This window comes from Pomacea canaliculata, linkage group LG7 (genome assembly GCF_003073045.1).
Source record: "Pomacea canaliculata isolate SZHN2017 linkage group LG7, ASM307304v1, whole genome shotgun sequence".
Classification (NCBI taxonomy): Eukaryota; Metazoa; Mollusca; class Gastropoda; order Architaenioglossa; family Ampullariidae; genus Pomacea; species Pomacea canaliculata.
The window spans coordinates 11,863,051-11,877,001 of record NC_037596.1 but is presented as its reverse complement, the minus strand read 5'-3'; the positions used below and the strand labels follow the sequence as shown (position 1 = coordinate 11,877,001).

Here is a 13,951-nt window from a genome sequence, read left to right as displayed (position 1 = left end):
AATTTCGGATAACGAACAAAAATTTCGTTAAAAATTTGTCTCCGATAGCGAACAAAATTTCGGATAACGAACAGCCACGTGAACAACACGTGACCGACCAGCATGTAATCATTCGCGCTCGAGACAGTTACGATCAGTCGTTCCTTACCTGTGCACATCCTTCTTATTTAGTGATTGTTGTGCTTTATTTTAATAAGATAATCCTCAATCAAGGCTCCAAAGAAGATTAAGAGCAATTAATAGTAGTGATGTAATGACAAGGACGCGGCCAACAAATGAATTGAAAAAGGAAATGATTTCAAAGTATGAAGGTGGCATGCGTCTGTCGGATATGTGATGTCGTATTACCGAAGAGTTTTACAAAAAAAGGCAGAAGAAGCAGACACTGGACAAGTTTTTTTCTTTAACCTCAAAGCTACAGAAAAGGGAAGTCTCCCCGATTTTATAATGTCACGTGTGCTCATGGAGAGGGGAATCAAAGCAGTAATTCCACCCCTTCCTCCCCACACCTGTTTCCAACCACGCCGTCAAAACGTCAAGTTTTCTGTTTAAATGCTTTCGTTAATTTTTTATGTTTATTTAACTCCATTTATATTGCATTATAACTGTTCTCATTAAAACAAATACCTATATATATATACAGCCTGCAACTTTCAAATAGCGAGTCAACAGGGGCTGGGAACCAATTAAATCTATTTCCTTTATTTCTTATGGAAAAAATTGTTTCGGATAACGAACATTTCGGTTAACGAACAGCTTTCCAGAACGGATTAAGTTCGTTAACCGAGGTTCCACTGTATAGGGTATCCAGACTACGAGGAGACATAAGGGATACGTGATTTTTCACAGATACATAACAATATAAGTATGATTAACAAACAAGCAATATTTTACAATATACCAACATAAAAATAAACATATGCAAATGAATTAACAAACATTTTAAGAATACATCCATCTGCCCAGAGAAGCCACACAAATAAAGCAATCATCATAGAATGCACAACACACAGGAAACACCAGTAGGTATCTCATGGTCTGTCAGTAATGGAGGACTGGAAAGGACATGTGTACATTACAGGCGATGAACCATGATTCTCATCTTTATTCAACTTGTTACAAAAAGACAATATCTCATAAATTACATGTGTACATAGTTTAAGTGTGAATATACTCTTCATCTGCAACCATCTGTACTGTTTAGTAAATAACATCAGGTGTTAAGCACTCAGTCTCTTTACTCTGTAGTCGATTTTCTCTTGATGTCAACATTTGTTACTTTGCCATATTTATTTACTTCAATATCGTAGTGTCAACAAGCTTGATGTCTTCTACTTGTTAATATTGCTGTTGACGTTGGACTCGCTGATGTAAAGGTCTCTAATGATATTAGATATTAATGATATAAGGTCTAGGTAATGCAAGATTACAAACTCGCATTATTCTGTGTTGCTATAGTGTCCAGCGTGCATGTGTGTTAAGAGTATGTGTATGGGTACTTATGCAATACGGACAAACAATTTTTTTTTAAACTAGACAAATGTGAACGAGGTGAATAAAAGAAGAACTACTTAAATGCAAAGTAAAAGTGAAAAAAAAATGTTTATCTTAATCGTATGTGCGCTTGGGGATATGAGAATTTGTTTTTAACAGGGACATTATATACTTTTGCTTATATGTATATATACTTTTGCAATTTTACTTTTTGTTTGAATATACAGAGCTAGTCAAACATTGTTAACATTAATGAGTTATTTATGTAACATTAAGCGTTAACATAATTTTGTCTTACCATTTACGCTTACTTTATGAGCAAGCTATAATGCTACAGTATTCTAAACTGTTATTTACTAGTCCACTGTTTGTACTGATAAGCAAAACGACTTGTGTTGAGACTGTAACATAAATCGTTATGTAGGGTGCTTACAATTACTATCGATGCTGTTGCTATTGTTGTATATCGTGTTACGTGTACTAGCAATGTAAACCTATTTTAATCTCAATTATTTTATTTTACCTTACAAGGGGGTGGGGGGCAGGGTCAATTTAAACTACCTGTGCATGTTTACTGCCCTGACCATGTTATTTAAGCTATTGTTTTGCTTTTAAGTTAGTTTCGCAGTTTTTTGTCTTGTGTATCTATAACCATGGTTATTGTAATTGTAATCACCTGTAATCATTGTAATCAATTAATAATTGATGGCCTATTGATTATAAAATAATTTTAAGTTATGTTATTTCCCTAATGATGATGAATATTAGATGGTGGTGATGATGATGATGATGATGATGTGAGTATGTGTGTAGGTGTGTGTACGGGTATGGATGTGGTGTAGAAGATGCATGGTGTCTGGATGTCGGTGTAAGGACTTTCAAGTACAGACTACCCTGTTGTTATGACACTGGATTAAAAGACTTAAAGGCGTTAAAGTTTGTTTTACTTCATTGACTTTGTCTGTCTCTTCATGTGTGTGTGAATGTTAAGTGAACAGGGTATCTGAAGTACACTGCAATGAGGTATTCTTATATTTCTTTGAAGGCTGTCAGTAAGAATGATCAGACTGCATAGAATATGATAAATAAAGAACAAGTTTTAAAAACTTGAACGGTGGCTTAAATCCCTTTCTCTTATGCTTTCTTCTGAACAGTGAGGACTATCAACACATATACATTTACTATAAAACTTTATTACAACATAACATAAAACGCCTTAGGTCTAACCAAAAATTTTTTCTAAACAGACATTTGTATTTTAATGTAGGGGCAGAAGAGTCTTAAAGAAATCTTTAAGCATGATAACAGTATTTGTAAAAAAGCTCTTCTACTTAATTAATTTACGATTACAAGAGTTTGCATCGTTGTTGTTTGTAACGAAGTGTATGTGAATGTTTAAATGACAGATGAATCATAGATAGATGAATGTATATCTATGTATTCGCTTACAGGTCAGGGACGAGAAGCTTAGGCCTATTGGCCATGTGCCATGGATATGTTTAGATATTACATAAGCGAGCTCAGATAAGAAAAGCTTAGGCTTTTTTTCGTAGATGACTTCAGAATAATAGAGAGGATAGTAAAAGAAGCCTAGGCCCATTTTCATAGAGCAGGACCTGGTTTGCTTTCAGTTTTGTGGTCACAGACTCACAGTTCTTTCTGGGGCGTTGCGTTGTAACATTATTTTATGATTTCCTGCAGCTTGTATCTCTCATCTCCAGACATACCAACAGCCACGAAAAACAAGGTTGTTAAGCTTATTCTCTCGCGAAGTCCTTCTATGGCTGGTCAAAAAAGGAGATGTTCCAATTTTGTTTTCTAAAAATCACGAATTGGCTGTGATAAAAAGCTTGTTCAAGAAATTCACGTAAGTTGTAATTAATTTATACTAATCACAATATTGCGAGTGTAGTCTATCCAAAGAAATAAATTGTCTCAATTTTTTTCAATGGATAATATTTCCAAACAGCATACATAATTATCTTTGCTTGTGTTATAGGTATTGGCTTATTTCTTTATTTTAAAGAGAAAGAAACGGTTTAATCATACACACTAATGGCGGGATAGTCTGAAAGAAACCTTTGTACATGATAACTGTTTTATAAAACAGATATTGTAGTTCATTACGATTGAAATAGTTTGCTTCCTTGTAGTTTTAACGAATTGTATGTGAATGTATAGATGACGTAAATGAATGAAAGATGAATGTATATCTATGTATCCGTGATAGCTCAGGTAAGAGAAGCTTAGGCCTATTTTTATTGTCCCTTCGACCTGTTTTAAGAAATATCAGATGTGACCTCAGGTAAGAAAAGCTTAGGCCTTTTTTCGTAGACGACTTCAGTACCAGATAACAGAGAGCTTAGTCACACAAGCTCAAGCCAATTTTCATAGAGCATGACTTGTTATAAATTTTGTTTTCTGTTTTGTGGTCGCAGTTCTTTCTGGGGCGTTGCGTTGTAAAATTATTTTTATTTATTATTTTTTTATATTTCTTGCAGCTTGTATCTCCACATTAACAACAGCCGAGAAAATCAAGGTTTTCAAGCTTATTTTCTCGCAACGTTTTTCTAGGGTTGGTCAAAAAGAAGAGGTTTCAATTTTTTTCAAAAATCACACTTTGAATAAACGTCCATGATGAAAATGCTAGTGAAAGAAATTCACGTAAGTTTTAATTAATTTATACTAATCACAATATTGCGAGTGTAGTCTATGCAAAGAAATACAATGTCTCAATTATTTTCAATGGATAATACTTTTAAACATGATTTTACACGATTTTCGATGCTTGAGTTTAAGGTATTGGCGTATTAGTATATTTTAAAGAGAAGGTTTAATCACACACACTTTCAAAAATAATTTATTAGTAGATATTTAGTAGATAATGTGTCAAATTTTATTATATTCTTGCGTTTTTCAGCTGCGGACTCAGAAGATGTTAATAGCAATATTTGTCTTGTCCCTGTTCTTACCAAGTCTTCTTTCCCAAGGTATAGTTTCGAAAAAAAAGCTAAATAGCTTCAATCTGTACTTAAGTTTGCATTTGCAGTCGGAAACAGCTTCAGTTCACTAACATATTTGTGGAAGGCTTCACAATGAAACTTTTTCAAATTATTTCCTCCCATAAAGAGGGTGACAAGATGATTTTCTTGTAAACATGTCATTGCAAATGAAATAAATAATATTTCAGTATGTGTAAGTTTAAAGTTTTTTAAACTTTGTATGTTAATGAAACAGGTAGAAAATGGCATTTAGAATCTGCTCAGAATTTCTTGCAGAAAGTACGACAGAAAAGTGCAAAGCTGAGTTTGATGGTCAGTGTCTAAGGAGGGTGAACTGTACGGTTGAAGAAAAGGTGGTACTCGAGAAAAGTGAACTTTTTGTTGCCTACAGAGGACAAGAACAGGAAGAAGGTAAAATCCCGCATACTCAACATTACATGATATAAGCACATTCATTTATTTTGCATCATGATGAAATCAGCAGTTATCTAAGACCAACAAGTGTCGTACACACGTTTGTTGTTTCACTTTCTCAATGAACATCGAGAAGGTGACAGAGAAAAAAACAAAAACAAAAGAGAGAAGGTAGACATGGACCTTAGAGGCCTGCAAAATGAAACTTTGATACTGTGTGGCTCTAGTCGACATGAACAGCAGATCAGTGTCCCTTTGGTCTAGAGGAACAATAATGCGGGTCCTTGGTTCCAGAAGTGATCGCACAGTGCGATTGGCAGTCCGGGGATTTTCGCTGCGACCCTGTGGATGGCTACACTTGTGAACTTCTTCCACCCAGGTATTTCACTGTCTCAATAAATCAGGGTGCACACTGTCTGTCGTCTGGGGAATTCGAGGTTGATGCAGCAAATCAGCAACCCATCCGCTGCGATATCTCAAAGTGTGAGTTCTTGTTATGCTTGGGGATCTTCTTTGACCAGATGATAGCAAATACTATATAGCCTCCTAGCACTAATTATATGTTATTATCATTACAATTAAAATTACGATGGTACATTCTTCAGCCTACCAAGTAAGATTACTTTTGTGAGACATTTTGTCACGCTTTGTATTCATACATAAAAATATTTTAATATTTCATATGATTTATTTTCAGATGTTAAAGCTTTTAAAATATGATGTAGCATATTTTTAAAAAGCTTTGAACTATAATTTAATTTTCTGGATATATTAATAGATACACACACATTTGTGACAACGAGAAAAAGTGAGGAAAAGAGAGTGAGAAAGAAAGATGCACATAAACACAAACAACATGATGGCAGACACTACAATAGGTCAAGGGTCAGTGGTTGACGTGTTCCTAGCGGCGACGTTCTGGATCACCTCTCCCTGACCTTTACCCTCACACATGCACATGCACGCTGACACATACTCGTAAAAAATGAATACCTATCATAGTATCATTTCTAATGCTGTTATTACTATAACAGACCGACTCACTGCCTCTGACCTGAACTCTCCAGTTAGCATCACAACTGTTAAAGGTACGTACTAAGTTAGTGAGATATTTTGACAGTGTAACAAGGGTATAGATGAAAGCAAACATTAAAACATAGTCTTGCATTGATAAACAGCATGAAGGCAGACACTACAATAGGTCAAGGGGTCAGTGGCTGACGTGTTCCTAGCGGCGACGTTCTGGATCACCTCTCCCTGACCCCAACCGTCACACATGCACACATTCTCACATGTACACATATTCTTATATTCACAAATACACACAAAAAAGCTTTGCTTACATATCAAGTTCTGGTTTTTAATGTTTTTGAACCAGATGATACAGAAACTCAAGAGCGGTAATTCTGAGTGAAGGTTTCTATTATTTTGATTTGTTACTATTTTAATTTCAATTCAATTTTAAAATTAATTTAGTTTATTACCCTAAAAGGGTTCATTTCAAGTCAGCTTAGCAAACGATAACAAGATTGAGAAAAATACTAAATTAGTTATTAACAGCAGGTCAGTATCTTGTCAGGTACGAAATATTTTTCTAATAACTGTGTAAAGTTCGGTGCAAACTTCTTTGTAAAGTTCATTGCTAAATCTATGAAAATACACAATTTCTGTTTGTTTTTGTTCTTTTGGGGTGGGTGGATTGTTGTTGTTTTTCTTTTTGTTTTGTTTTTTTTTTTTTTTTTTTGTTTTTTTTTTTTTTTTTTTGGTTGTTGCTGCTGTTTTGGTTTAAGGAAGGGGCTACAAAAATCTCATACACAGACATCAAATTCCTGGTCATGTTTGTACACAGATGTACCCAAGTAGCATGTGGACCCAGCTGTCCATTGTCTGAGGTGGTCACAGTATAAATTATCCATGCACAGCCTAACCCTTATTGATCTCTTCTGATCCTGGTGATAATCGATAATTAAAGGCATTGATCTCGAGATCAGAAGGGATATTTATCCAGAATTTGAAAAAAATATTTTAAAATGAGCTTCACTCAGCAGTTACAAAAGCAGTTTGCATCCCTTAGACTAAGGTTGATGCTTGAACCCACTTCACCTTATGATGAGATTGGTTCTTACATGATGTTGTACTTGCAGACACAGTCAATGAAGCAAAGGACAACACTATTGTCGCTGGTGTTGTCGGCGCTGTTATTGGAGGCTTTGTGATACTTTTAATCGTTGGTGTTGGTATTCTCGTTTGGATAAAAATGTGAGTGGTAGTCTCCATTTCTGAGATTATACTGTATAAAATATTTTGAAATTATCTTCAAATGGTTTGTCCTTAAATAGTTTCATCTCAAACAAGTGTTGGTCTGCGAGTGTAATGTAGAGTTGTAGACAACTTCAAACACAGATGATATAATGCATCAGTTATACAAAGAGCCTACCCTAAACTATAACCCACACATTGAGAAGTACCCATGGCTTTTCCCAGATACACATTTCTCTCCTTTAGTTTCACTCATACTGCTTCAAATGTCAAACTTTAAGTATCTCATCATTTAATCAGGTGCAGAAAGCCTGCAGTCAACAATCCCACATCCGGCTCTGTAGGAAAGACACACCAAGAAACGACAACATGTTTGAATGAGTCGGAGAAGAATGAGCCACAGAAAATGGACATGTGTAAAGCAGGTACATGACCTCCTCTGTAAAACACAGAGAAATAAAAATAAGACATAAAATTTGGAGATATAAGTCTGCTTAGTGACTGACAGTCTACCCTTCTTCCCTTTTCTTAACAATTTTTATTATTATTATACAATAATAATTATTTTGTTTGCATAAATAAAGACAGCAAATGAAATGTTTTTTTATATTACAGCTCAGACAGCTGTGGTTTCCTGGAGCTTCAGCCTCGGGTTCGTCTGCAGTGTGACAAAGTGAAACATTATACAACCTCACCACACAGTAATAACTGTTATGCTGAATCTGCACTTTACTGTAGACATCAGACATTTGACCCCATTATGGGTAAAGAAGTTTCCTGAAAAGATCTTAGGCAAAGCACTAACTTGTGCACTCGTGAACCACGTGACACACCACAGGGCAAATTCGTTCTAAGAGTCATTTCTTACACCCTAGACAGTATTGACTTATTGCGGGATGAATGTTTACACAAATTGTAAATATTTATAGAAAGTTGTGTTAGAATGTTCCCTGGTTGTCACGTGATAACTTTACTGGGGAAGTAACAATTTATGGTGTCTAGGGTGAAGTGTTTACAATCCTGATGCCTCAAGCCCATCATGTAGAAAAGGGAGGGGTATGTGCCAGTGTAGATATGTAATATGAGGTTCCTACAAAGGTGTTATAAATGGGAGACAGTCATAAGTGGTTACAGCAGCCAAGCGCGACCAGCTTGCCTCTATGAAGGAAGTGACACCTCAGGGACTCACCTGTCCGCCAGGTTGACGGGGGTGGGCGTTAGTCACCTGTCTACACCTGTCCACGTCACTACAGGTGGGGTGGAACTTCGATAGGATGTCGTTGTCTTGTCGATGCTGACTACTTGATTGGCTGGTGAGTGAGTGACCATTGGCATCCCTCGGTGTATGTGTCGAAATGTGCGAAGTAGGAACTGAGGACCAGCAGGACACTTCTCGGCACGACATCAGAGCGTACTTCATCTGTACATCGAGACTGGACATTAAGCCAAGAGGGCGAGACTCGGGAGGAGGGAAGCTTGGGTTAGTCCCATGTTCACTGGTTCTTTCTTCAGTTGAGCTCCTGTTGAGCTGACTACGACGCCGACTACGAAACAATCCTCAACTGACTTCAACGAACACATCAGTCAGGACCCTGGACTGTGTTAAAGGACTACAGAGTATGCATGTTTGTCTAAACGGGTGTAGGGCTGATCAGAGGAATTTGGGATTTATGTGTATTATATATATAGTGTCAAAAATGTTGGGCATTTAGTCAATGTGTCATATGTCGCTGCTTTTTGTTTATTAAATGATCAGTGCAAACTTTATGCTATGCCAAAATGAAGTATACACACAGAAAATCATTTCCTTTATCATTTCAACTGCTGAATAGTGAGTGAAAGATGTGTATGCGTGTGTGCGAAGGGCATGGTGTTAGATGTAGGAATTACTTTTTTTATCAAGCCAAGCATTATTTTAAAATGTATCACTTTGTTTTGTAAGTGAGCACTTGCCTTGTAACTTAGCGGACTTCTAATTAACACCTGGCATTAATAATGTTTGTTATTTGTCAATTTCATAATATTTTGTGTGCTTAAATAACTATGTTCAGTGAATGTATTCCCCAGTTTTCAACATAGACTACAATGTTGCCCTCTCCAAATGCCACTATGTGTTTAGCATGTGTGTAGACACTTTGTATATGCAATGATCTCTACAAGCAATGTTGAAACACTAAACTTTAATGTATATACTGTAAATTATCTCCCCTCTTCAAAAGAGGTGTGTACAGGCAAAAGAGAAGCATATATGTTTGTTGACTGATTTTAACAAATGGATAGCTTTAGTAGTTCAGTATAAATGATATCTAAATAAACATGTGTTTAGACCAACAAATAAAAAATGTCAAAAAGTTGTAAACTTTCACTTACCGTCTCTTTGCGTTCTTCCCATTGTACCAAATGACAAATACCGTGGTCATAATGATGGAGAGACAAATGCTAAATAACCAGGAATATTCGAACTGTTGTCTGGGTTAGTTGTTTTACAGTCAATGTTTTGGAGAGTTTTTTTTTGTTTTTGTTTTTGTTTTTGTTACTGAAACCAAAAACGTTTTGTAATCTTGCTTTTTTTCTTAATTTTTGTCTCCTTTTACTATCAACAAACCATCACAACTGTAGAAACCTGTCACTGAATTAAATAATTACAGGAAAAAGTTTATTCTTAAAAAGTGTGTATTAGCATGATACAGCGCAGTTGTTTTTATTAAATGAGATAAAGAGGAGGAATATATCTGCGTTTATCTCATGGAAATAAGAAAAGTGTATAAAACCTGATGAAACATTTTAACCAAACTTGATGCATGAATATTCATTCAAAGAAAAATTTACAAAGCCATATACGTTTGTAAGTTAAAGAATAATACTATTTGAGATTTCGTCCCGAAAGATGTCTCTGAATTGGCAACTGAACATCACGGAACTGATATTCAAGCATTAAAATAATTTTAATGTTCAAGTTTTTCTGGATTTAAAGATACCCAGAACTACTCACACAGTCTCCACTCCCAACATTGTGAGCTCTCACACCATTTCACCAATCGCATCGTTTGTACCCCTAAAGCGAAAAAAGGTTAGCAAAACCACAAGAAAACTGAACATAAATATAACATAGAATTTCGTTTATGTACAACAGAAACAATAGGATTAAAGCTGTTTGAACAAGATAAATTTGTTGCCAACAAATTATTACACCATTGGTTTGGTGTCTTATTAACTGAAAAAAATGTAGCTTTGATGCATGGAAAGGCATATGTATATTTAGACTATGAAAACTACTCACCCATTTGGTTAGACTGGAGATCAAGCATCAGTTGAATGTGGGTTTTCCTGTCCTCAGCCTTTTTGGTCCTTTTTTCATTTGTTTTTTTTTAACCTCAAGAAATGTTGTCAGATCAGGGTAAAAAAAGCCGAGGTAAACAAATTGGTTACAACTTCTGAAGACAGGGCAGCAAGCTCAGAAGTTATTTTTTTGCTAAAACGCAGATATCACGACTCGTCATCACAGTTTCTGAACCACTCTAGTCGCAGTGTCAGGACGGTTCTTCCAGACCTTACAGAGGTTAGCACTGTCTCTTGTCACTAAACTGCAATTGTTGTCATATCAACACCTTGTGTGTCCAGTGTGACAAATACAAGACAGTGCTGACCCCCATGTATGGTCTGGCCCCAACATTGGACCACCTCCAGGTCCTCTTTGACACGCTGGCCACAGGTGTGGACACGGAGGATGTAGAACCTGTTTGTAGATCTCTCAGCTTATTGTTGCACTGAAAGGTAGATGCCTAACTATAACTATGTTAATCATGACTTTGTAGCTGCGAGCTGAAAACATTAGGTCAGGTTTTATTCTTTCCCTTCCAATTGTGGAAGTTGGAGAAAAGTCCAAATCGCCAACCAAATCACCAAATTGCACCATGATGTTTAAACCATCTGTATAACTCTACATCATGCCAATGATATTGAAGTAACACATGATAGGAAGAGTTGTTCATGCTCTTTTTGACCAACAGAAGTGATACATCAAATGTTTAAATTAATTAATTACTCACCTAGCCCATTAAAATCCTGTGCTGTATTTATCGTTTGATTTCCTCTCTTTGTTCGGGGAATATCGCCGACTGGAGAAATTTCATCAGTCGGAAAAGAGTCTGTTGATGAGCCTGTTAATAGAATGTCACTAAATTAAAGAAAGGCCCACAAATATTTTGGAGAAGCATTCAATAAACAACACAGAAATAGATAAGAACAATAACAAACAGCATAGTTCTTGTATTATGAAAAAGTAAATGCATGGTAAAGCAATTTTTATTTTTTCTTATTTACACTATATTTTCATACATGTATTCCACAGATAAGTCTGCTGAAAAAAGATACTACTACATACTGATGCATAATAGTCTATACTGCAAATAATAACTAGAGGTCCAGATGCACATCACAGAGTGCAACAGAAGTTGCCTAAATACAGCACTCGTCATAATACAGCTTTAAAGACAGTTGCGATTGCGTTTTCTTATATTTCTGATTCTCACAAACATTAAGAAACAAGAAAAATACAGAAAAGTTAAGGAGGAAAAGTAATAGATAGGTACACGTACTGCAAAAAAAAATGTCCTTATACAAAACTTATTGATGTTATGACTTTGGTAGTGATTTTAAGACCAATGCCTAACAAAAGATAAAACTGCATATGGGAAAAAGATGAGGAATATCTGATATTAGAGAATGCTACTGATGGAAATTGAAGTATGTGTGTAAAATTTAAAGAGGCTGCTCATATGTGCTTACGAGAAACATGAAGCTGAAGTTTTTTCCGTTGAAGCTTATACCGAATGTCTTCTTTCCACCACATTGTCAGTTCTATGGCTACATGAGATGTGTTCACCTGTCTGTAGAGCTCAGCCACGCCATTGTGACCAGTGCACGTGACATGCTGGACTGATGTAACATTACATCTATCTTTCGTCAACTCCACCCGGCCATCCTCTTCAATAATACCCGCACCTATTGGGTCTTGACGACTATTTTAAAGACTACATCCAGCTTGCGTACAGGCGGACACGTTTGTTCCAAAAGACAAGTTAATGAAGTCGTTTTCTGAGATAAATATACTGTCGGCACTTGTTGAGTAGATCTCGAGTTCTGCGCCTGCAACAGAGACAAATTTAACGAGACAAAGAAAAGAAGAAAAAATATTTGGGTTAAAAAAAGAGAATGTTCGAGCTACACTTCCCAGAGAGTTAGCGGCTCCAGAGATCAGTGAATGAAGGCGCGCAACCAAGATGGCGCTAGGAACAGAAATGTAGTGGAAGTGAGAAACATTGGAAAATCATTTGCGATTGCAGTGTGGACAACTACAAATAACAAATGTCATTAATCATGGCAAACAGATTAATAACCAAGTAGAAACATGTCTGAAAAGTGTCACATGAGCACTGAGTGTCAAACAGATTATGAGCAGCAAAAGTGAGTTTTCAATTTTAAAATAAAACCAGTTGACAATTTGAATTTTCTTCCTTCTTCTAACAAATTTCAAGATTTTTCGTAGAATTGAATTTGAATAGAATGTTATGAATGTTATTGAAAAACGATTTTTTAAACTTACACTTTTCCTTCTGAGCCCATAGCATCTTGTGTGAAAACAACAACACAAATGCAGCAGTTAATAAATTTTTGACTTTTCGGTACATTACTATTCTAGTAACTGAGTTTGATACAGACATAAAATATAGGTATCCTTCCTCCTTTTTGACTGACACCGAGGAATTAGTGTATAAACATTTTAGATGAGCAAGTTTAGGAACAATTAAGGCAAAGGGAAGTATTTCCGTGAGATGTGTTGAGACGGAAGAGGACAAGGATGTAGTCGACTCTGTAGTATAAAGAAACAATCGAGGCATATCTCTTGGAGAAAGGACAAATGTCAATGCTGCTCATGAAAATATATTTTATATATTTTTTAAAAATTTTAGAGTTAGCATGCCTTGACAGATAATAAATACTTCTAATTGTTTGCTAGTTGGTTGTAAAATATCATTTAGTCAACTTTTGTCCAGCGGCAAGCATCAAAGAGCTGCCACCTCTCAATTTTTACAAAATAGTCGTTTGAAGATAAAGTTTAGACAAGTTTGGGACAAAGAGCGAGTACAACACCAAAGACCAGGATGTCTTAAGTTTACATCGAGAGATGTTTCTATAAATAATTGGTTACACCGAAAAGAATGAGACCAAGAAGGTCATATTTCGAGGAAAACAAAAGCTGCCTGTAGGCTTGGTTTCAGGTAGTTTCCCCGAAATATCAGCCATGGTGTGATGAGTCATCAGGCTTTAAGGAAATGTCGAAAATACTACCTACTGAATCACACTAATTAAAAACTTGTGAGATCGCATTCATGTTCTCCTTGATTGTGCTTTCATCATTTGAACTTTTACCGATATTTGATAAATCCTCTTTAGTAAATGATATAAGACGATATATTAGGTATGTTGTCAGGAGTTAATAAAAGTCAAAGAGCACAATACCATAGCAGGACACCCAGAACCCGGATGAAAAAAAATCACTAAGCCGTACATGTATTGGTAGATAAATTCTTATTTAAAGTAATTTAATACATGACTGTTGGGTGAACATAATCATCCATAGTTAGTTTGTAATATCTAGCTTTTTAAGATCTACCAGTCTACAAAGAGGACCTACGAGAGGAGGAAGCCATAATCAAGTATTATTTACTTGGGTATTCGTTTCCATCAAATTATTCGAAACTTGAAACTTTTATCATCAG

The 13,951-nt window shown here is 35.8% G+C and overlaps 1 protein-coding gene and 1 long non-coding RNA gene across 3 annotated transcripts; one reads left to right on the top strand and one right to left on the bottom strand.

Moving 5' to 3' along the window:
• The first annotated feature begins 3,130 nt into the window (after window positions 1–3,130).
• On the top strand, window positions 3,131–8,518 carry LOC112569202. Of its 2 annotated transcripts, XM_025246928.1 has the most exons (9): window positions 3,131–3,361; window positions 3,996–4,158; window positions 4,415–4,484; window positions 4,773–4,907; window positions 5,205–5,393; window positions 5,945–5,998; window positions 7,055–7,169; window positions 7,470–7,594; window positions 7,785–8,518. In XM_025246928.1, exons 2-9 carry the CDS (start codon window positions 4,129–4,131, stop codon window positions 7,844–7,846), a joined length of 780 nt encoding a protein of 259 aa, XP_025102713.1. In that variant the 5' UTR covers window positions 3,131–3,361; window positions 3,996–4,128; the 3' UTR covers window positions 7,847–8,518. The 2 variants fall into 2 exon arrangements, with proteins under 2 accessions (XP_025102713.1, XP_025102714.1); XM_025246929.1 differs by lacking the exon at window positions 3,131–3,361 and having other exon boundaries at window positions 3,931–4,158.
• Window positions 8,519–9,530: 1,012 nt separating this feature from the next.
• On the bottom strand, window positions 9,531–12,945 carry LOC112569470. The gene is made up of 3 exons (XR_003100435.1): window positions 12,775–12,945; window positions 11,958–12,317; window positions 9,531–11,329 (listed from the first exon to the last, which is right to left on the bottom strand). It is a non-coding gene; the product is annotated as an uncharacterized LOC112569470 (long non-coding RNA).
• Window positions 12,946–13,951: the final 1,006 nt, after the last annotated feature.

Coding starts and splice junctions, on each gene's coding strand:
- LOC112569202 (XM_025246928.1), top strand. CDS start 4,129: ATGATGAAAATGCTAGTGAAAGAAATTCAC. Junction 5,999..7,054: donor TAGCATCACAACTGTTAAAG/GTACGTACTAAG, acceptor TTGTACTTGCAG/ACACAGTCAATGAAGCAAAG. Junction 7,595..7,784: donor AATGGACATGTGTAAAGCAG/GTACATGACCTC, acceptor TTTATATTACAG/CTCAGACAGCTGTGGTTTCC.